Source organism: Ambystoma mexicanum, chromosome 8 (assembly GCF_040938575.1).
Source record: "Ambystoma mexicanum isolate Mex_15411 chromosome 8, UKY_AmexF1_1, whole genome shotgun sequence".
NCBI lineage: Eukaryota > Metazoa > Chordata > Amphibia > Caudata > Ambystomatidae > Ambystoma > Ambystoma mexicanum.
Window position 1 is genome coordinate 399,045,631 of NC_090929.1, and position 22,414 is coordinate 399,068,044.

At 48.9% G+C, this 22,414-nt stretch overlaps 1 protein-coding gene across 5 annotated transcripts in view; it reads left to right on the plus strand.

The window, feature by feature from the left end:
* Positions 1 to 22,414, plus strand: part of CDK5RAP2 (CDK5 regulatory subunit associated protein 2) — a 2,172,192-nt gene that overhangs the window by 1,889,476 nt on the left and 260,302 nt on the right. For 4 of the 5 annotated variants that reach the window (XM_069609888.1, XM_069609889.1, XM_069609891.1 and 1 more), the window contains 2 exons: positions 5,229 to 5,366; positions 5,454 to 5,704. In XM_069609888.1, coding sequence (XP_069465989.1) covers positions 5,229 to 5,366; positions 5,454 to 5,704 — 389 coding nt within the window. The remainder of the gene's footprint in view (positions 1 to 5,228; positions 5,367 to 5,453; positions 5,705 to 22,414) is intronic. The other variant, XM_069609892.1, reaches the window with a different exon arrangement.

Consider the following 22,414-nt stretch of genomic DNA (forward strand, 5'->3'; position numbering starts at 1 on the left):
GCACTTACAGACGAAATCTCAACAGAGATTGGGTTAAACCAAGGCTGTTCTTTGGCAGCAGTTCTATTTAATGTATATATTTCAGATCTTGAAAAATGTTGGAATGATGCAATTATTTTTCCGGTCCACGTAGGTCATCTAAAATTGAACTGGATTGGGTTTGCAGATGACCTTTTGTTATTTGACAAAACTCAGTTTGGGCTGCAGACTAAACTAAATTTCTTTTTGGAATTTGCGGAATCTCATAATCTAACTGTAAATCAAGCGAAATCATAAATTGTTATCTTCTCCGATGGGGAAAAAAGTGTCAATTTGGGTGGTCTATATTGAACGTGTGTCTTGAAACTGTGAAAACTGTAAGGTACTTACAATACACCTTATCTGATCAATATTCTAAGAATTGGTGGAAGGAGATGTTGAATGAAAAACTAAAACCTTTGACAGCTCAAATGAGTATCATTTATCGAAAATATTGCAATTTTTCATTGTTGCCTATTTTATTTGCTTAAAATCGAACCTTCAATTGTATACATCTTAGACATTTGTATTATTGAGAGTGATGATTTTCTTGATATTTGATATAATGCAAGGAAAAATGTGGAAAAAAGTACTGGGTTTAGCCCAATAAATTTCTAATGATATAGTACACCATGAATTAGGTTTATTACCTTTGTCCGCTAAATGGTGTTAGGCAGAATCCTTTGCAGTTCCCTTGGGGAGCACTACAGAAGATTAGGACTACAGGTGAGAGCAAAAAATCCCCTTTGGTATCAGTCTGTACACACAAAGATTTAGTTGGTAGCTGTGGCTGAGCAGTCAGACTTATCTCAAGAGGGAGATGAGCAGTATTCAGGGTTTAAACAACAGGTCTACAGTACTATGGCACAAGAAAACACTGACCCAAAGCTTTGTATTAAAAAGTAGATATATATTTATTTTATACACTTCTAGTAAAACACATGTATCACAGTCATCAAGCAAGTTAAATCAAGTCAAAGGAAAATATACCCACTCCCTAGTTAAATTGTAGACCAAGTGAACCAGACTGAAAATTGAGCAAAACGGCACAGTGAAAACCACACACAAGGGATACTCTAGCAATTTCTCACAAGGGAGGGAAAGCACAAGTTATACAGAAAGATCTTCTTACACACCCTAGCAACACTTCCCATACGCTTGTGAACCAGTTTAAGCAAGGCAGTGCATCAGTATAGGAAATACTTAAATGAAAATTGAGCAAAATGGCATTTCACAAGTTTTAAAAAGGGGGAAGAAAAGGGTATTTATAAGAAGTAGGTGCACCAACACAGCTCTAGTTGAGAAGCAATCTAAAGAAGGCAGTTCTAACAGATGTAGCCAGTGTCAGGCCTGTGCCAGAGTCAGTGGTACAGGGCAAGGGCCCAAGAGCAAAATGTTCTTGTAGCTGCAGTCAGGTCTTTGGTTAACGATTTCGAAAAGGTGGATGCAGAAGGTGAGAGACAATGTTAAGAGATAGGGGTGGCCAACCCAACAGGTAGGTAAAGGATTTAAAACCCCTTTAGCACTACCACGCAGAAAGTGCGGCCTGGCGTAACAATGTACCTTATAAATGAAGAAGTTGCTCCTGCGGTGGTGGTTGTTCCTGGTATTTCCTGCAGTTCGGGGGATCCAGCAGAGGAAGAGAGGCTCACGTCGTGGAGGAAGGTTCGAGTTACTGCACTACCCAGGGATGAAACCAGCCGTTGTGCTGCCCGACGAATAAAAGGTACGCTCCTTTAAATCGCGGTCCGGGTGAACGGGTGCCTGGCTATCCGGTCTCCAAGTACAGGGTACTGGCGATTCGACCAGGGCAGGTCCAGGAAGGTGATTGGCAAACTGGTTGGCCCCACCTGCTCAAGGGAAAGAAGGCTTCTTTCAGATGAAGATCTTCTTTCGTCGTGTGGAGAAAAGTGGTGAGACGCTGCAGCAGGGCTTCACCCGTGGTTCAGTCGTTGCAGCGGTCTTTGGCTTCTCTCCTCTTCGACGACTTAGTTCCAGTGGTGACGTCTTGCTCTTCCAGTCCTCAGGACCCTGCTTTTATGCAAAAAGATCCCCATTCATACAGCTTAGCTGTCACTCACACAGTGGAGTGGTCATCTTGGCGGGAAACCCTCCAGCCTATCAGGATAGAGTGCGACATGGGTTGCTGAGGCAACCCTGTCCAGGGGTCCTACTACCCCTCCCACACAATGGACCCACCCCAGACTCAGTGGCGCCGGAAGGAGGGTTTCTCGGCAGAAGCCCGCCAAAAGGACGAACAAAGGATCCCCGACCTAGGTTAGGAGTTTAGAGAAAGACACGAGAAAGAATTTATATTAAAGTTCTGGCAAAACCTACCGGAGTAAAGTTAATATTAAAATACACCGGTGGTATGTTAGAGGCTGTCAGAAAATGTGGTAGCCTCGAACAATGGGAAAATACCATAGGAAAATATTTGCAGTAGTAACCACTGCCACCAGCCAGAAACATTTGAATGAGGGACTTCCCAGTACTTCCATAGTAAGATGGGTTGTACTGGTTTAGTTCACAAAAATTGACTAGTAAAGTCAATGGGGACTTTACATGCCCTGGGAGACCGTAGTCAGTACCAGGGTATGGAGTCTATGTTTGGGGGTCGCTATGACACCCCTGTGTCACTGCACGGAGGGTGCTGTGTAACACATGTGAATAAAGATGGTTCCTATGGAGGTGAGAGAAAACCCCATGGACATTAAACACAAAAATAGCCTAGAACACACATAGCAAAAATGCCTAAGAGTGGGAAAAAGAGTCTCACTCTTATCAGGAGAAAAAACAAACCCTTCAAATCCAACAAAGCTGCTGGGGGACTCTATAGGTAAGGGAAATTAGCCATAAAATGAGAATTCTCCCTAACAAATGGCATTGGAGACTTTTGAACAACTACGTTAAGATGCTATCCCCACCAAGGAACTCCCTTTACGAAGATCTTAAAGTAATGATTGCAGCAGGGTCGCTGATATGCTTGTCTAAATTTGTGACCAAAATGAATGCAATATTAGACTTGGTTGGTGTATCAAAGGATGAGTTAATTGCACGACTACGCTGTTGCAAACGGAAATCTCAATTGTTCTATTGGTGTATGCAGTCGGATCGATTTGGGAGACACAAAGCATATTCGGAATTTGCTTATTTTAGGAGGAAATGGGGCAAACGCCCAAGGTACTTATTGCAATTTCCATATGTGGTTACCTGAAAATTATATCTGCATTATAAATTAAATCAATTTTATACAAATGAACGTACGCAACACTGGGAAAAGAGAGAGAAAGTTAGTAGTGCAAACTCGAGCATATGTCGCTTCTGTAAAAATGAAAATGCTGTTGAAAGTCTCAAACACTTGGTGATGTTTTGTGAGTATTTTGAGAACCTAATAGCTAAAGAATTTGGGAACCATCTGCAATTAGAATCTGTTGTATGGATTAATTGCATGTGGGGCAACAGTATTAGTCTAGTTATTGAATTAACTAAAATTTTAGCAGTGATTGTTGAACAATTATTGTGTTTTTATGGTGATATATAGAAGAATATAGTTTTGCTGAAATGATATGAAGCGAACGGAATGGTATATGTGAATGTTTTATTATTTAGTTACTAATTTGTATAAGTTCAAAAATAGAAATATTTTGTGATCTGTAATGAAATATTGATATGTGATTGTACAATTGAAATGAGTTGTATAGATATAATTGATTTGTTCTGTTATTTTGAATTTGTGGATATGGGATTTAATGTAAGAACTGGTTTTAGTGAATTAATACTTAAATCGTAAAGATTTTCTATTTAACCAAATACAATAAATAAAAAATAATTAAAAAAAAACAATACTTGCCACTTATGCAACTCAACTTCTTGAGAAGACCTACCTTTGTTTGCCTTAATCCTTTTCTACCCCACCCCCTCTCTCCTAATCGAATAGAGTCCTCTTCAAATTAATTTGTGGGATCATGACCAAGGTGACCTGATAAGGTACCACTCAAACATCTTTGAACGTTGATCTGTTCTGGCCTGTCTTGGACCATTTGCAGATTGAATCTATTGCTTATGAATTTCTGAAATAATTACTGTATGAATTCAGTCAATTGTTCACTTCTAAACCTTTAATTGTGGGCTATTGATCTGTATGGTGCATTCAAAGAATGGTTTTTATGGTTTATCTTGCACTGTATCTATTTTTTATTTTACTTTTCCGCGTTCCCTCTTAACACAACATTTAGGCGGTGGTGTGTTTGTACTTAGAATACTACTTTCTATGCATTTCTTGTTTTTAATGCAAATTAAATTAGTGTATAAAACCTTTTTGTGTATAGATTGCCTCTTGAAATAACTATATTTAATGTTTATATGAAAAAAGAGATGAATAAATTGACTCTTTAGATAATACTGGCAGGAACATTTATTTGTATATATATTGCTCTTGTCCTCACTTCCAGGCTGGTATTGGGACAACTTTTGGTACAACCGGAAGTACAATCAGACATTTTATCACCAGAGACATTTAAATCCTGGATACTTTCACCAGTTTTGTTTTATTTTGTCATCACATCAAAATATAGATGGATATTCTGAAGCCAATCAATGGTAATGGGTTTATAGAAGATGGTTGATGTTTACTGACAAGTTGTTTGATTATGTAACAAATGTGTGACAGTTGGCCGCTTCCTCAATTTCCTTGCAGTGAAATAGTTTCATTGCCTTGGTAATATTAGATTTATATTGTTTTCTTAGCTGCAGGTTGTTTTATTTATTGTGCATTTTATTAGGCGTTTGCTCTTATAATCCTTAAAGGGTGTTTTCTAACATGTTAGGAATAATTCATCAAGGCTTTTTATCCCAAAGTTTAATTATTTTATGGAATTGTGCCATCTTCTTCACAGATTCTGTTAAATTCACTGTTTTCAGAGCTTCATGCCGTTTCATTTAATTTAACAGGAAAATAAAATGTAATCCTGTTTCTTTAAATTAATTATCATTTATAAATTGTTTTCAGTTTATTCCTTTTGGATATGTTATTTCTCGATTATGAAAGATGGGTACAGTAGCTTTTCAAATTGTCTACCATTCTACCATATCTTTTGAAAGTGTTTACCATTCTACTATAAAATGCTCTACAGACAGAGTGCGGGTACGCAATATTGAGGTCCTTGAAAATGGTCCATGTTAAAAAAGAAAACCCATTGTTTATGTTTCAGATGTAAACATTGATGCTGAGTTTTCAAAAAGTGAAAGTGGTATTAAAACATTAAAGACAAATGAATTTGGAAAATTATCGAAAGGAAATTCTTCAGAGGTTGAGAATAGTCACAATGCACAGTTTCAATCTTGCAAAGGTTAGATTTTGCATTTTACTGATCATTACTTGCCATATGTGTATATCTATATATGCATTCTATTGATTTGTATTTACATATCTCTAGATTTGTTGAAAAATGAACACAGCTCCGCACAGAGCAATAGTAATTCACTGGTCAGCCTGCCAACCGGATCTTCTAATGTTGCTCCTGCATCTCGCTTGTGGGCTGATAAAAATGGATGCTATATCCTTGGACTGAATGAAGATTATTGTGTATTACGCAAGCAGATGTCTGATGGTAGAAAAATATTGCGCAAAACGGAGGCTCATCTTAAAGATATTCAAAGTATTCTACTTGGATCTTCTGGGTCAAAGGTATGTATTCATTAAAGTAGAACATGTGGAACTGGGTGAAAAGTGTGTGTAAAGAGTACATATGATTTTCTTAAAATATTTATTTGCATTTCTCAAATCAAGTAATGTATGGTGTTATGTTTTATTTATTTTACTTATTGTTTGCTTGTTAGGCGCTTATACAGCAAGTAAAATATTGTTTCAAATCGCCCACAGGGTGAGGGGAGGGAACAAGGGATTGAAATGCATTACAAAACACAATATTTAATAGGCAGTGATGGGGAAAAAGGAAGAAAGGACAAACACGGTATGCCTTGTGAGTATTCAGAACGTGTAAGTGCAGCAAGGAAGAGGGCAGAGGGCGTAAGTGCTGGAGAGTCGAAGCTCATGGGAAAGCCACAGATTAAGTGCTTGGGTTGTTGATTGCTACACGGCCAGGCGCCGCATTAGAAGTAAGTGCGAATTTCCATGGCGGAGCGTGTGCCAGGCAGGTGCTATGGGTAGACAGGAGTTGGGCTGATTGGGTGTGGGAGGTCAAGGGGCCACGGGCATGCTTAAGGGCCCTGGACACTAATAACAGCAACTGTGGGATTAGCAGAGGAGAAAAGAAGGGAAGGAGGAGGTAAAGAGGAAAGTCTTAAGGCGCTTCCGGAATTAAGAAAGTCCTGCTCAAGGTGCAGAGCCAGAGGCGTGCTATTGCATAGGAGGGAGCCAGCAGAGGAAAGCGATCAACCACCTACCCTCTGTTTAGCAAAACGCTTTACACACAAACAGTTGGTGCCAGAGGAATGTAGAGGCCTAGAGGGAGAGTATTTAGTAAAATAAAGTTGAAGATAGTTTGGTCCCCAGGCAGCCTTGTAGATGATGCAGAATGATTTCAATTTAATTTCGCAGCAACTGGGAGCTAGTGAAGACTTTTTAGGGCAGGATAGATGCGGTCCCTGGGCTTAAAGCCAAGGATAAGTCTTGCTGCCCTATTCTGGATTAGCTGGAGCGGTGCAGGGTCGAAGATGGTAGATTAAGAGGAGGCTATTGCAATAGTCAAGCCTAGAGAGAACCAGGGCTCGGGTAACGTTAAGCCTCTGGGGGAAAGTGAGAAAAGGAATAATTCCTTTGAGAAGGAAGAGCTGAAAGTGGGACTTCTTGGCAATTTTTCTGAGTGTGAGGGAGGGAGGGAGGGAGAGAGGGAGGGAGGAGAGGGGAGTCAAAGATGACTCCAAGGTTTTCTGGCTTCAGAAGAAGGAGCAGGGGGAGTGCCCAAGGAGGAGGGGAAGAAGGAGAGAGGAGGGGTCCCAATGGGAAGGATCTCTTGTTTACAGGTCGTGAGGCAGAGCTAGTTGGATGAGCACTTGGACTGGATGGCAGATAGGCAGTCAGGGATGATGGAGGGTGCAAGAGGGTCAGCAGGAAGTTTGAAAAAGAGCTGTGTGTTGTCTGCGTAACACTGGAAGTTGGATGAGAAGGAGGAGATGAGGCGTGCAAGGTAGATGTTAAAGAGCCAAGGGGAGAAGCTAGAAACCTGTGGGGACACCACAGGTGGAGAAGGAAGTAGGAGAGAAGAAGGTGCCCAAGATGACTTGGGAGGAGCAGTCAGTAAGGAAGGACGTCAGCCTGCCCAGTGCCCGTTCCGAGATACTAAGGGTATGTTATGTTGTTATGTTATTTGTCATTTATATAGCGCTGTATATATCATTGGTATGACCTCAAAGCGCTGGTAGGTTGAACGCCCTCGGGAACCGTAGTTCTGGTCAGTAGAGATAGATAATGTCGTAGGGTGCGTGGGTGCACCAGATGCGTGTGCAGCTGGTGTAATTGCCAATTGGTAGCTGCATCCTAGCGTTTAGGTGTGGTGCTGGTGATGTCAGTTGGATGTGTGCAGTCTGGTGGGTGGACATCCAAACCGGGTTCTGGCTGCGTTAGGGCTGAAGGACGCATATGTGAGCAACTATGCCGGAATGTGCTCGGCTAGCTGAATTTTATTAGGGTGATGAGGTGTTGATGAGGTTGTGTTCGTATGTGGACAGCTAGGCCGAATTAGTCAGTGGTATAGCTGTGTTCTAGTTGAGTGATGGTGTATAGTAGAGAGTAAGAGTGGTGATGTGAGTTGGTGGTTATCTGTAGAGCGCCCAAGACCAGGAACATGAACAGGATGATGGGAAACATAGTGACAGACAGACATTTTAGAGACAGGGGGGCGATATGGGTACATAAGGTGATACAGATATATAGCATATATAGGGGGAACAGCATGGGGAACTGGGGAGAGGGTGCATAGTGAAAGAACGTGTGGGGCGAATTCCATCGAATTCCGTTCAATCCGTTCTGCCCAATTCATTTTGACCACTCCGTCCATTCCTTCTACTTCATTCACTCTACCGTTCCATCCACTCCACCTGTTTCATCCACTTCACTCATTCTACGTGTTCCATCCACTCCACTCATTCCACCCGTTCCATTCATTCCATCCATTCATCAATTCCTTCCACTCCCTCTATTCATCGATTACGCCTATCCTATCCACCTCATCCGTTCCATTCACACTATCTTTTTTTTCTTTTTTTGCTATCCATTCCATCCACTCTGTTTATTCTGTCCATTCCATCCAACTATTAGCCTATCCACCCTATCCAATTCACCCATTCCGTCCAATTCACCCATTCCATCGAATTCACCCTCTCTATTCAGTTCATCCATTCTATCTATTCATGCTCATCAAATGTGCTGGAAAATGTGTTAGCATAAAGTGTTTACCAACTTTTATTGTCCTTTACAAACTGAATCCAAACTTTGATTGAATGTTACTAGTGGATAAAACCTTTTAAATAATGCTTATTTAAACCGTATATTATGAAATAAATATGTATATAAAACAACTGTGTAAGTGCTACCTGGCGATCCGTACTCACCGATTTCAATTGTACAGTTCTACAGCTCACATTACCCCTCTCAAAGTAAGCCTGGCCATCCAGCCACACCACCAACCCGTGTAGCACAGGCCCAGATCAAAATTATGGAGCCTTTTTATGAGGATGGAATGTTGACTGTATCAAAGGCAGAGGAGAGATCGAGAAGGATGAGGACAACTGGGGAGTTGGAGTCCAGGGATGCAAACAGTTCTTCACAGGTGCTCAGAAGAGCAGTTTTCGTACCTATGGATTCTCGGAATCCAGATTGATGGTCGTGAAAACCACCAACAAGTTCATTGTGTGAGTTGAGTTAGGGCAATGCCAGCTTCTCCAGCAGCTTCCCCGGGAAGGGGGTGATTGAAAGAGGGTGGAAGTTGGCAGGGTGGGTAGGGTCTGCTGAAGGTTTTTTCAGCAGTGGCCTCACAAGGGAGTGCTTCAGGGGGAGGGGGAAAGATCCAATGTCAAAAGAGTGATTGCAGAAATCAGCGAGTGCAGGGGCAAGAGAGCCAATGTTATCCTTGATGGTCCTCGATGAGCAGGGGGAAACCTGTTTAGAAGAGGCCTTCATGCAGCAGACAACTCTGGCAACTCCTTCAGGTGTGATAGGGGAGAAGCAGGACAAAGAGGAAGGAGGAGGGTGGGGCGGCCAAGGGAGGCAAGAGTGTGTGGGATGGGTTGGGAGGGTGTGTAGCAAGGGTGATCAGGATGTCCTGGGTTTTGGTGGCGAAGTGTGTGGCCAGTGCATTGCAGAGGGCCTGAGAAGGAGAAGGGGAGGAGGAGACTGCAGAAGGGTTGGCTTGTTCCCTGCAGTTCTTGAAAAGTTCAGCTGTGTTGTTGGATGCAACAGAAACCTGTGCCTGTATGTGGGCTCTTTTCTTGGCACGGATTGGAGTGTCTGTATTGGTTTTGGAGCAGGCGGCAAGCCAGTTTGTCGGAGGATGAGCATGAAGTTTTACCAGGTGTTACATTTAGATGCAGGTTTCAGGCGGATCCTCATGACTGGGGCAAGAATGTCAAGAGTATTGGTGATGGAAAAGTGATGGTTGCTGGGAGCCTATTCAGAGGTAAGATCAGAGGTCGAGGGTAAGGGGGGGTGAAGGAGGAAGCTAAGGCAGCAGCTGACTCTCGTTTCATCGGGCGGATGTTCGAGAACGAATTTGGCAGGATTTTTTGTGGGGCAGTCGGAGGGCCAAAGGGACCCAGGTAGAAGGAGAGGAGAGAATGGTCTGACCAGAAGAGTGGTGACTAGTGGGGGGAGAGGTAGAGGTCAGAGTATACAAGGGATTCCAGAGAGAGTTGGCCCAGAAGGGAGAATGGAGTGGGAAAGTGAGGTGCAGAGGCCAGAGAAGAGAGTGGATGCAGAGCCGGGGTAGTCCAGTTGGATGTTCAAATCACCCAGGAGGAGGAGGTTTGCGGTGGATGAAAGTAGGTAAGAGCAGAAATCATCCCATTCAGAGAGGAACAGGGTGGTGGCTTGTGGAGGCCGGTAGATATTAGCAATGGCCGAGTAGAGCTGGGTGGGTAAGATGGAAGCGGGAAACCACTCGGGGAAGATTAAAGCAACCCCCAGCCAGTGCTGTGAGGTCGAGGCTTGGAAAGAATCTTGATGCCGTCATGGAGGAGGGAGTCAAAAGCAGTGACTGAGCTGGCATTGAACCATGTCTTGGTCAGAGCGAGAATGTCGAGGTCAATGTCTTCAAGAAGGAGACAGATGTCAGCAGAGTGTTTGTTGGCTGATCGTGCGTTAACAGTTGCATGGTGGAGGTGGTCTGTGCCTTTGAAGATTTTCTGAGGTGGTGTGCAGGTATGTGGTACACCAGTCAGAGGAGGGAAAGAGCGAGAGCAGTAGGGGGAGATGCAGGAGAAGGAAGGAAGTTAATGAGAGAAGGCAGGATCCGGTCAAAGAGAAGGAGGTTGGGTTGTGGACCTTGAACCAGGATAGTGCCTGTGTGATAGACATTAATGAAGCAACGTGAGGATGAAAAGACGGCCAAGCAGACGTCCCACTTCATACTAAAATAGCACACTGGAAATAAAGTAAATCAAAGCGCCCTCCAAGCTATGAGCTCCAGTGTGGCCTACCTGCCAGGATATTTATAGATGCAGAGTCCCAATGGTCGCCGGACCCTGGTGGTGAAGGGAGGAGGCAATGTGCTGCCCGCACATGACGATTGACCGTCTTCAAAGGAGATTGTGGTGGAAGTCCATTAAGAGGTTTTCTTATTGTGCCAGTCATTTCTTAATGGTTTAATAGTGCTGAGGTATGTCCTTAAAGTGGCATATTGTGCCCACACTAGGGGTCTCCAGACCTTAATCTGGGGTGGTCTGGAAATGGGAATAGGAGGGGGTTGGAATTTGTGATAATTGGGATCGGTGTGGCATCAGTGTAGTAAAGTCATGGCATGGCTCATCTCTGGAAAAGGGATCCTTCGTAATGTTTGTGAAAGCCAGCACACAAGTTCTGAATTTAGAGAGTGAAAGGTTGCATGATAGGCCTGAGTTGTGCCCTAACATACACTTAAAGTATGGAGGCTTGATTGTCTATTAGGTTTTACCTTGGCCTGCAGATACCAGAAAAATCTTGGATTGTGCAGCCAGCTTTCAAAGGTGACTGAGGCCAGAGTGGACTGTGTGCAAGGTAAATTCAATGGATACAAAAGGAGAAAGGGAATAGCTAGTGTAGCCAGTCATTCAGGGTATCATACATGCATGGCAACATGCTTGAATCTAGATGGGATAGGATTGGAATGGTATAATTTGCTTTGAAATAATGGTTTAGATTACTTTGATCGCTGTTGCCTGAAATTCCAAACTACCCCTTATGGAAATTCATGGAATGAAATTCTTTTCAGGGTATAATAGATGCATGGATGTATAAATGGATATACATCCTTTTTAACTATAGAGAGCTTCAAGGTAAGAGTATAAAATAAGGCATGGCATGGTAGTGAAAGCAAAGGTAATATTCCCTTAAGGCAATACTTTTAGGATAACTATCAAGTATGAAGCCTTATGATCTTCTTGGATCTTTGATGGCAGTGCCTGTTATATTTAAAGTGAAAACTGAAGTACTCGTCTCATTGCAGAGGGATGTACTTTAGAGGAAAAAATGCAGGCGGTAAGGAATATAATTATAATAAAATACACCCATTTATAGCATGAAATGGACTTTAGAATGTGTTGCAGAGGTGTATAACATATGTGGGTCTCAAATCCCAGATGAGATTAGTGTGGTAAATCTTTCATGACAGCACTGCAGGATGAACACAGGAACATACAGCACGCACACCCAAACTGTGCTACCCTGGTCCCTTAGCAGATTTGTTGACCATTTTCAGGACATTGACTTATGGCAACAAATGGAAGATTCTGCGATCTTACTAAGAAGCAGGCGGTTCAGCCTTTGCAATTAGTACAGAGGATACGAAACCAATAAAATTTAGGCACCTAGTAAATTCTATGATGTTTAAGAGATAACCAACACAATGTGTACCCTTAATAAAATTAAGTCTCACGCTATTCTATCAGTATTCATTATCAGTAACTTCTATTTGTGAAACATGAATATATTTTTGGTTTTGTATGCTTATTTCTGTACAACTTTGCTAAGCCAGCAGGATACAAAGATATGAGCAAACACAGCATTATATGATAAGTTTCATCGCTCGATTCTGAATGCAAGCCTGTAATAAAAAATTGAGTCACTGTAAGTTTCAATAGGCGTAGTCTTTCTTAAATCGGTGTAGTTCTTCCATTTACATTTTTCTCCAGCATGGGGTCTGGCATGGATTCACATGCTCATGAATATTCCCCGTCGTCAGGCTGGGAATCCTCGGTAAAGAAAAAAACAGTATCAGTTTCGTTTCTGATCTGTCTTTCGTAGTAATAACCAATCACTGGTCTCTGCATCATACTGACCACAGCCAATGACTGCCCTCTACCTAAGCACCGCCTCTGGCAGCCATCTTCAGATTTTTACCGCACTTTCATGTGTTGGGATCCTCGTGCTACTGCTCTCGAGCGTTAGTGCTATTTTTTTCACGTTTTTTCTCAAAAACTTCGTTTTTTCGGTCAAAAGAGCCTCAAGCTCCACCGACTCTCCATCTGATCAACGGGGACCCGTGTCGGATTCGTCTGCGCCCCTCAAGGGTGAAGATTTCGTCGAGCTACGCTTTTGGAGGACTCCAGAAGCTTCTCAGGCCCGGACATGGCCCAGGAGAAGGGAAGCTCGACGCCCGGAAAGCTGTTCAGGATCTGCCCTGGATGCCAGCTGCAGAACGTCTTTAAGGAGGACGAACACTCCTTTTGTCTCTACTGCTTACATGAGGACAAGACGCACGTGGAGAAGGACTGTGCGTTTTGCGGCAATATGTCGGAGCGGACCATGAAGGACCGCCATCAACGTCTCGCCAACTGGCTGGAAGGGAAGAGCCCGTCAGGCGAGAAGAAGAGGAAGAAATCCGAGCGGTCTTCTAAGAACTTTGAGGACGACCCGGCGACGGGGGTCCAACACAAGGCCAAGCACCGCGAGTCCGCTGGCACCGGGAGCGCCGAACGGTCAGGCTCTACGGGCACCAGGCAGGGCGCACCCTCCCCGGCACCATCAGCCACGAGCCAACGCTCTGGGTCGGGTAAGAGGAAGGGCGAGCACCCGGCAAAGCTCCTGGAGAGGCCCCGGTCGAGCTCGAAGGCCCCATCGGAGGGGGAGCGAGGCAGTGTCCCCCCCCCTCAAGGATAAGACGGTGAGCGCACCTAAGGTGGTGAAGGCCTTAATCCATCCGGCCAAGCCCTCTATCGATACTGTTGCGGCGGCCCTGGCTCAGCCTGTGGAGGCTACACCAGTGGTGGCGACCTCGGGGCTCAGAGTCTCCCTGCCACCTCGGAGGGAGTCCTCTTTTGTGCCCATCGATAGGACCCCCGTGAAATCCCCGGCGGGGAAGAAAAAGGGGGGGCAGGGCGTCCTCGTAGATTCGGCCTCAACCTCGGAGGAAGAGCTGATCGAGGTCTTAAGCCACGGCCTTGGCGTGGAAGAAGACCGGCCCGTCGGGTTGGATCCCGACGCAGGTGACGACGACATCGTCGAGGGTGCCGACGGGGCCCCTGATCGCCCGTCGGATTCCCCTCTGCCAGCGCCGCAAGACATCTCGGCGGCCATTTTGTTGGCTATACAGTCCTTATGTTCAGAGATAAGGACGAGACTACCGTTGCCGACGGAGGAACCTCTCCCGTCGGGGGATCCTGAACCGGGACCTTCTGGTGCTCCCCCGCCCAAGAAAAGAAGGATTCACCCTCCACCTCCTTTTCAGCCGTCGCGCCCCGTCCAGCCCTCCTCCCCGTCCACCCGAGGGGATGATACGGGGACTGACACGGCAGCGACGGGTACGGACGACGAGGTATACGACGAGGATCTACCGTCGTCACCTCCCGCCAGGGCTTCTCCGCCCGACGAGATTGGATCGTTCCACTCCATGATCGCCAGGGCATCCGAGCTTTTCCAACTCTGCCCTGAGGAGAAGAAAAAGGAAGGATTTGTTTATCAACGGCGCGAGGCCAAGAGGAAGACGGTCCTCGCGGTGCCTCTACTGGACGACATTTGGGATGAGGGCCTCGCCCTCCTCAAGAACCCTTCCACAACGCCAGCTAGAAGAGACCGGTACGAGAAGAAGTACCGGGTCCCGGATGCGGCCCCCCTGTGCCTCCGGGCGCAGCCTACCCCGGACTCCGTCGTCTCTGTGGCGGCCAGGAAGAAAGCGGGGGGGGGGGTGCGGCCTCCACATCGACTTCCCCACCGGACGGCGAGGGAAAGAAATTGGACGCTATGGGACGCAGGGTCATCTCGTCTGCAGCGACGACGATTAAAGCGGCCAACGCCTTGGCTATCGTGGCCCGCTACGACAGGGAGCTATGGTACAAACTGGCTCCCCTGCTGGACTTCCTACCGGACGACAAGAGGGCGGATGCCCTGGAGATCCTACAGGAAGGTGAGGTGGCGTCGGACCACGCCATCACTATTGCGACGGACATCGCCGACACTGGGTTTCGCCAGTTGGGCAACGGCGTGTGCCTTAGGCGGCGTGGATGGCTCAAGGCTACGGACTTCCGTCAAGATGTACAGACCAGAGTCCTGGACATGCCGTTCGATGGGAACAACCTGTTTGGGAAAACAGTGGACGATTCCCTTCAGGCCATTAAAGCGGACACTGAGACGGCCCGGGCCCTTGGGGTTCTGCAGCAACGACGGACGCCCTTTCGGTGCGGCAGAGGCAAGGGTGCCTCCAAAGGTTCCGGCGGCGGTTTCTCCACCTACCGTCAAGCGGCCCGCTCGTCGTCTCAGGAGGCCTACAGAGGACGAGGCAAGTCTGGCGGACCCCGCCGTCGTCACCAAGGAGGTCAAGGCGGCAAAGCCTCGTCGAAACAGGATTGAACCGGCCGTGGGGTCGGGCCCCCACCGAAGCACCCCGGTGGGAGGCCGGCTGGCGAGCTTCGTCAGCGTGTGGGAGTCCATCTCCACCGACCGTTGGGTGCTGGACGCCTTAGCCCGGGGCCACGCGCTCGAGTTTCAAAGAAGGTGCCCGCGCGTCCCCCCCGTGGCCAGGAAAGAGCTTCACGTCCCTCAGCTTCTCCTGGAGGTAAAGGCGATGCTCAGGAAGGGCGCCATTGAACTCGTCCCAAAGAGGCTTCGGGGCTCCGGAGTTTACTCGAGATACTTCCTCGTGAAGAAGAAGACGGGAGGATGGCGCCCCATCCTAGACCTGCGACGTCTGAACAAGTTCATCAAGGCGCTGAAGTTCCGGATGGTCACCCTCCAGCACGTCCTGGGGCAGCTGGAGGAAGGAGACTTCCTGTCGTCGTTGGATTTGGAGGATGCCTACTTCCATATTCCCATCCTAAAGGGGCACCGAAAATTCCTCAGGTTTGTGGTCCAAGGGCGTCACTACCAGTTCAAAGCCCTCCCCTTCGGACTACGGTCGGCACCCAGGGTATTCACCAAGTGCCTTGCACCGGTGGTGGCGCAGCTGCGCCGCGAGGGGATCCACGTCTACCCCTACCTGGACGACTGGCTCATCCGAGCCAAGACGAGGGAGCTCGCCGTGGAGCACACGGCAAGGACCGTCCAACTTCTCACGGACCTGGGATTCTCCGTGAACTACGCCAAGTCCCACCTGGTACCCGCGCAAAACGCACTGTTTCTGGGAGCGAAGCTCGACACAGTGTCCCTTCTGGCCTCCCCGTCGGAGGAAAGGACCAGGTCCATCCTGGGCAAGGTACAGTGGATGTTGGTTTCCGACGCGGCCAAGGTGAGGTCCATCAAGTCCCTCCTCGGAATGATGTCTTCTTGCATCTACCTCATTCCCATGTGCAGGCTCCGGATGCGCCCGTTGCAGGAGTTCCTGGACGCGTGCTGGATCCAAACGACGGGCGGCTTCGAGGAGAGGATCACACTCGACGAGAGTTTCCGCCGAGCGGTCCGGTGGTGGGGCAACCGCGCGCATCTGACGGCGGTGCATGGACTTCCAGACCCCAGACCACCAGGAGACAGTGACCACGGATGCCTCCCTGGAAGGGTGGGGAGCGCACACCGAAAATCTGCACGCGAGAGGCCTTTGGCTCCCGACGGAGAAGTCCCTCCATATCAACGTCCTGGAGCTCCGTGGAGTGTTCTGGGCCCTCAGGTCCTTCCTTCCGTCCCTCAAGGGCAAGGTGGTGAGGATCTTCACCGACAACACCACCACCATGTTTTACATCAGGAAACAGGGCGGAACCAGGTCCCCAGCGCTGTCCATGGAGGCGCAGGACCTGTGGCATTGGGCCGTCGCCCAAAGGATGTTTCTGGTGCCGTTTCATCTGGCAGGGATAAAAAACACCATCGCCGACTCACTCAGCAGGGAGCTGCGCTCGTGCCACGAGTGGGAACTACGGCAGGATCTAGTGGATCGCCTCTTCCGTCGGTGAGGCACACCCCAGATCGACATGTTCGCGACGGCGACGAACTCCAAGTGCCGGAGGTTCGCCAGCAGGTTTCCCCAGGCGAGGAGCATGGGCGATGCTTTCTCGTTCCCCTGGGAGGGCCTGTTCCTCTACGCATTCCCTCCTTTGCCACTGCTAATCCGGCTCGTCAACCAGCTCAAGAGGTCACGGTGCAGGATGATCCTCGTCGCACCTGCGTGGCTGAGGCAGATATGGTTCCCGGACCTTCTGGACTTGTCAGCGTCCCCGCCAATCAAGCTGCCGGTGGACGCAGATCTACTCTCCAGGGAAGGTGGCGCCATCCTCCACCACGACCCGAAATCGCTGAACTTCCAGGCCTGGCTCCTGCAGCGCTAGAGTTTGGAGGATACGACATACCGGCCGACTGCAGAGAGGTTCTTGCAAAGGCCAGGGCGTCCTCGACTCTTAAATGCTACGGACACAAATGGAAGAGGTTCTCTGTCTGGTGCCACGCACAGAAGATTAACCCTCTACGGATTACGGCTCCCCAGGTACTGCCGTACCTGCTGACGCTGGCCAAAGCTGGACTGGCACACGCGTCCATCAAGATTCATCTTGCTGCGATCTCCCGATACACCAGAACCACGGGCCGGACGTCCTTGTGGTCTTATCGTCTGGTGAAAGAGTTCATGAAGGGACTGTTCAGATCGTTCCCGCCGGTGAAGGCTCCGGCCCCGGCGTGGGAGCTCAACGTGGTGCTGACCAAGCTCATGGGACCTCCGTTCGAGCCTCTGCACTCGGCCCCGTTGAAGTTTCTGTCGTGGAAAACAGCGTTTCTTGTGGCCATCACCTCCGCACGACGGGTGGGAGAGATCCAGGCCCTTTCATGCAAGGCCCCGTACTTGACTTTTCACGACACGAGGGTAGTGCTCAGGACGCACCCCTCCTTCATGCCCAAGGTACCGTCGGACTTCCATCTCAACGAACCCTTGGTGTTGCCTGTGTTCTTCCCGTCGCCTTCGTCGCCGGCTGAGAGGACTTTGCACTCGCTGGATGTGGCTAGAGCGCTGAAGTTCTACGTGGACCGCACGAAGTGTTTTCGGAAGACGTCACAACTCTTTGTGAACTTTGGACCTGTCAATCAGGGGAAGGCTCTCTCGAAGGCTTCCATTTCCAGATGGCTCTCCGGCTGTATCATGTACTGTCATCGGTTGGCAAACCAACCGCTGGCTGGCCGTCCGAGAGCCCATTCCACCAGAGCGATCGCAGCTACCACGGCGTTCCTTTCTGGTGTGCCCCTGCTGGACATATGCAGGGCTGCTACGTGGAGGTCGACGCACACCTTCACGAAATTCTACTGCGTCGATCGGGATTCCAGGGAGGAGTCCAGGGTCGGCCAAGCAGTGCTGCGCAACCTGTTCGCCTGAGGTGAGCCTGGTGAGGAGGTAAGATGCTTAATGTTGAGTTTTATGCACTGCTTAATGTTGAGCCTTTGCCACCTCCCGTGGTTGTGCATGTGTGTACTGCTATGTATTCTTTATTCATGAGCATGTGAATCCATGCCAGACCCCATGCTGGAGAAGGAACAAGTTACTTACCTGTAACTGTTGTTCTCCAGCATGGGTCTGGCATGGATTCACATGCGAACCCTCCCGCCTACCCCTCTGCGGCTCTTCACTTGGTCATACTGCCACTTCACGTGCTTCCAAATCTGAAGATGGCTGCCAGAGGCGGTGCTTAGGTAGAGGGCAGTCATTGGCTGTGGTCAGTATGACGCAGAGACCAGTGATTGGTTATTACTACGAAAGACAGATCAGAAACGAAACTGATACTGGTTTTTTCTTTACCGAGGATTCCCAGCCTGACGACGGGGAATATTCATGAGCATGTGAATCCATGCCAGACCCATGCTGGAGAACAACAGTTACAGGTAAGTAACTTGTTCCATATTCACTTTTAATTGCATTTTGCATCAACAGTCATTCATTTTCACATATCTGTATTTCTCCACCACAGATCCCTACCCAGCCTGTTTTCAAATGGCTAGCTCACTCTCTCTATTTCATCCCTAAGAGAGACGTAGTCAATGAGTCCACAACAACTTTAGACAAAGTAGATGTACAGGGCCCATTTAATTAACTTCTTGAAATTAGAAAGTGGGCATTCATGAAGTGTTGAACTAACAAGTATGGGATGTTGGTCTAGCTGCTACATGCCTCATCCAGGTAGTACAGTGAAGGCATGTTGACAGCCATTATCTGCATATTTAATACTATACTAAAAGTTGTAAAAGGATACAGGTGCGCAATGGAGAATTAAGTACAGTTGAGGTTATACAAGATAAGGACGATACTCATAGCCATACACCCCAACCCCTCTGTTGTCTACAATTGTCAACATTTCCACACTGAAATCCTTGCTTGATCAGTCTCATCACTTACATCACCCAATTGTTTGGCTCAGGTGATTGTCACAAAAATTTAGTAGTCACAAAATGTCCTGCAACCAGAGCAATTGAGTAGACGAAAACCTTTAGACAGCGGGACGGGCCAGTAGGGGATTACAATTGAAAGAAAATGTCAAGGGATAGCACTTAAAGGGGCTTAGCTGAGGCCGCAATGGGAGAAACATGCAATTTGTAAAGTTGCTTTGTTTGTCCTTGATAGAAAAAGAAGTTGTGAGCATAGCGCTATGAGGCTGGGTGGCATGGTGCACAAAGAGCAGTTTAAGGTAAAGACTAGGTGACAAACAAGGCAACTTCGAGGGGATTGGATCCCCCAACGTATTCCATATCTATGACATGTAATCACCACAGCTGTGCTGCTTCGGAAACTTTTTTCGGCATCCTGCGTAGATGACGTCGATGCGCCGTCGTCGAGGACCTCATCCGATGTGATAAGTAGGACGCACGACGCCCGTAGCCTCTGTTCTGTTTTTTCCACGCACGTGTTGCTTCGTGAATCTCGGTTAACGCCTCGACTCTTTGGAGTTCTGTTCTTCTCGGTTCTTCGAACCTGTTCGTTTTTGTGTAAAATCCTTTGTGTGAAGATGTCTTCTACTTCGTCTTCGACCCCGCGTCCGGGCTTCAAGAAGTGCGGGGAGTGTGGGTCCAAGATGTCGGTGACGGACTCGCACGACGCCTGCCTCTGGTGCCTCGGGGAGGCCCACGACACGGATGACTGTATCGACTGCCAGTCGCTCACGTCCAAAGCCTTACGCGAACGTAAGAAGAAGTTGTCGGTAGGTCGGGTGTCCAAGCCCCGGAAGTCGAAGTCTGCGGGGCTTTCGACGGATGATTCAAGAGGTGACTCTCCGCGTCATCGTCAGAAGTCTCGTGGGTCTCCTTCTAGGAGTCGGTCTCGCCACTCCTCAGCCTCTTCGAGGCATTCTCGGGAGCGCCGACACCGGTCGTCTTCCAGGTCCTCTTCGGAGGACTCTGCCCGGCACGTCGCTTACCCCACCAGCCGTGTGACGCCGGAGGAATGGGCTTCCTTCGGGAAGAAAATGCTGGCGATTCTCGAGTCGCAGGGTACTAAGCCATCCGCGCCCCCAAGTGGGGTCGGTCGTGAGAGGTCGAGAGACACCGCTCGCAAGAGTGGTCGGCACGAGTCACGGGAGAGGTCCCGTTCGGACAAGGAGACTCGTTCTCGGCGTACCCATTCCAGGTCCCGGTCCTCGACGTGTTCGAGACCGTGTGCACCTGTGAGGTCTTCGCTCAGGTCGTCGAAGGACACGCTCGGGGCTCCGGCTTCGAGGGCTGTGTCGACGCCGCCGATGCTGGCGGCGCTGCATCTGACATAGACGCCGATTTACTCGGCGCCGATTCGCTCGAAGCCATCAACGCCTTTTGTGTCGGAGGTACCCCGTGGCACGGGGGAACTCCCTAGGAAGGCTCTGGTTAAGAGCAAGCACTCTCGGGTGCCTTCTTTTCGCCACCTGGAGTATATTTCAGAGGCGGATGAGGATTCTGATGGCCTGGTTCCTAGTCAGGTTCCAGATGAAATTGTCTCGGGCCATAGTCAGTTTGACGATTTGAGGCAGTCACTGCATGATGCCGGTGGACTGGACACCTCTCCGGAGGTGGAGTTTGGTAGGCCTGAGCCTGGCTCTCATGCCGATTCCTCGTACCAGCGCCTTATGGCTAGGGTTTCTGAGTACTTGGGATGGTCTGCTCCCCCAGGGGAGTTTGTGCAGGATGATCTAACGGACACCCTTGATGTTGGTCCCCCAACTGACCCGGTACTGCCGTTCCATATGGCTTTACAGAGAAGGGTGGCGGCGGCTTGGACTGCTCCGGAGAGTTTCCTGGCGGTTGCAGGTCCTTGTCGCGAAAATACCGTCCAGCCAGTAGCGACCCCTGCTACTTGACCAGGCACCCCACTCCGGAGAGTTTGGTGGTGCAGGCGGCCACGGCCCCGGCAAAGCAGGTGTCGTACCCTACCATCCCTCCTGATAGGGACGACAAACGTTTTGATGGCTGGGCGTAGAAAGTGTTTTCTTCTGGTGGTATGGCGCTTCAGGCGGCCAACTCCATTTGTGCCTTGTCTTGTTTCACACACACTCTGTGGAACTGTGTTGCGTTAGCGGCTGAACATATTCCCGAAGGGGACGAACGGGATGGTTTCCTTGCTATGGTCCAGGATGGTAAGGATGCCATGTGTGAGTCCGTTCAGTCGGGTTTGGACTTAGCTGAATGCGTCAGTAGGTCCATGGCGGCGAGCACCGTGATACGCAGGTTTGCGTGGTTGCGGAAGTCGGGGTTTGCTCCTGATGTGCAGTCCCGGATCCTCAACATGCCCTTTGACGGTGAACACCTTTTTGGCAGCAAGGCTGACGAGAGCCTTGAGAGGTTGCAGACCTCAAAAGCTGCAGCAAAGTCGTTGGGCGCTGCAGTTCACCAGCCTCCGCCTTTTCGTCCTAGGGGACAGCAGTGGAGGGGTGGTTCCTTTCGCTATTACTCATCCTTCAGTAAAGCGAGAGGAGCTGGCAGTCAAAGAGGCCAACGCAGGGGTATCAGAGGTGGACGACAGGGTACCCGTGGTGCCAAGGCCGCTCGGGCAGTTGCCTCTTTGCCCTCAGGTAACGCCGCAGCCGCTCCCACTCAGTCATGAGGCCATGTCCCATGGTTCGCCGGTTGGGGGAAGGCTGGCGCAGCATCTTTTAGAGTGGCAAGCCATTACTTCAGATGTGTGGGTTCTGGAAATCATAACCCATGGCTACTGTCTTCCCTTTCGGCACAGGCCTCGCGACAATCCACCGGGGAAACCTCTCTTTGCAGAGTCTGGATCCGCTCCTTGCGCAGGAAATTCAAGCCCTGCTGGAGAAAGGCGTCATACAACTGGTGCCTGTAGCGGAGAGGAACAAGGGATGGTATTCCCCTTATTTTTTGATTTCGAAGAAAGACGGGGGATTGAGACCCATCATGGACTTGGAACAAACTCCTCAGGAAGGACAAGTTCAAGATGGTTACTCTCTCAAGTCCTCCAGGCCCTTCAGCTTCAGGACTGGTTGGTGTCACTCGACCTCAAGGATGCTTACTTCCATGTGCCGATCCATCCCAAGCACAAGAAGTACCTGAGGTTCGTGGTTGGCGACTCGCACTTTCAGTTTCGGGTCCTGCCGTTCGGATTGACCTCCGCCCCGAGGGTTTTCACCAAGCTCATGGTGGTGGTGGCAGCGCATCTCAGGCAAGGGGGGATTCACGTCTACCCTTACCTGGACGATTGGTTGATCAGGGGGAGCTCTCCCGAGCAAGTCCTGGATCATCTGTCCTTCACCTGCCACTCCCTTCACAGGCTAGGCTTCTCCCTCAATTTAAAGAAGTCCCATTTGACGCCAACACAGCGGCTCCAGTACATCGGAGCAGTGCTCGACACTTCCCTGGGGCAGTGTTTTC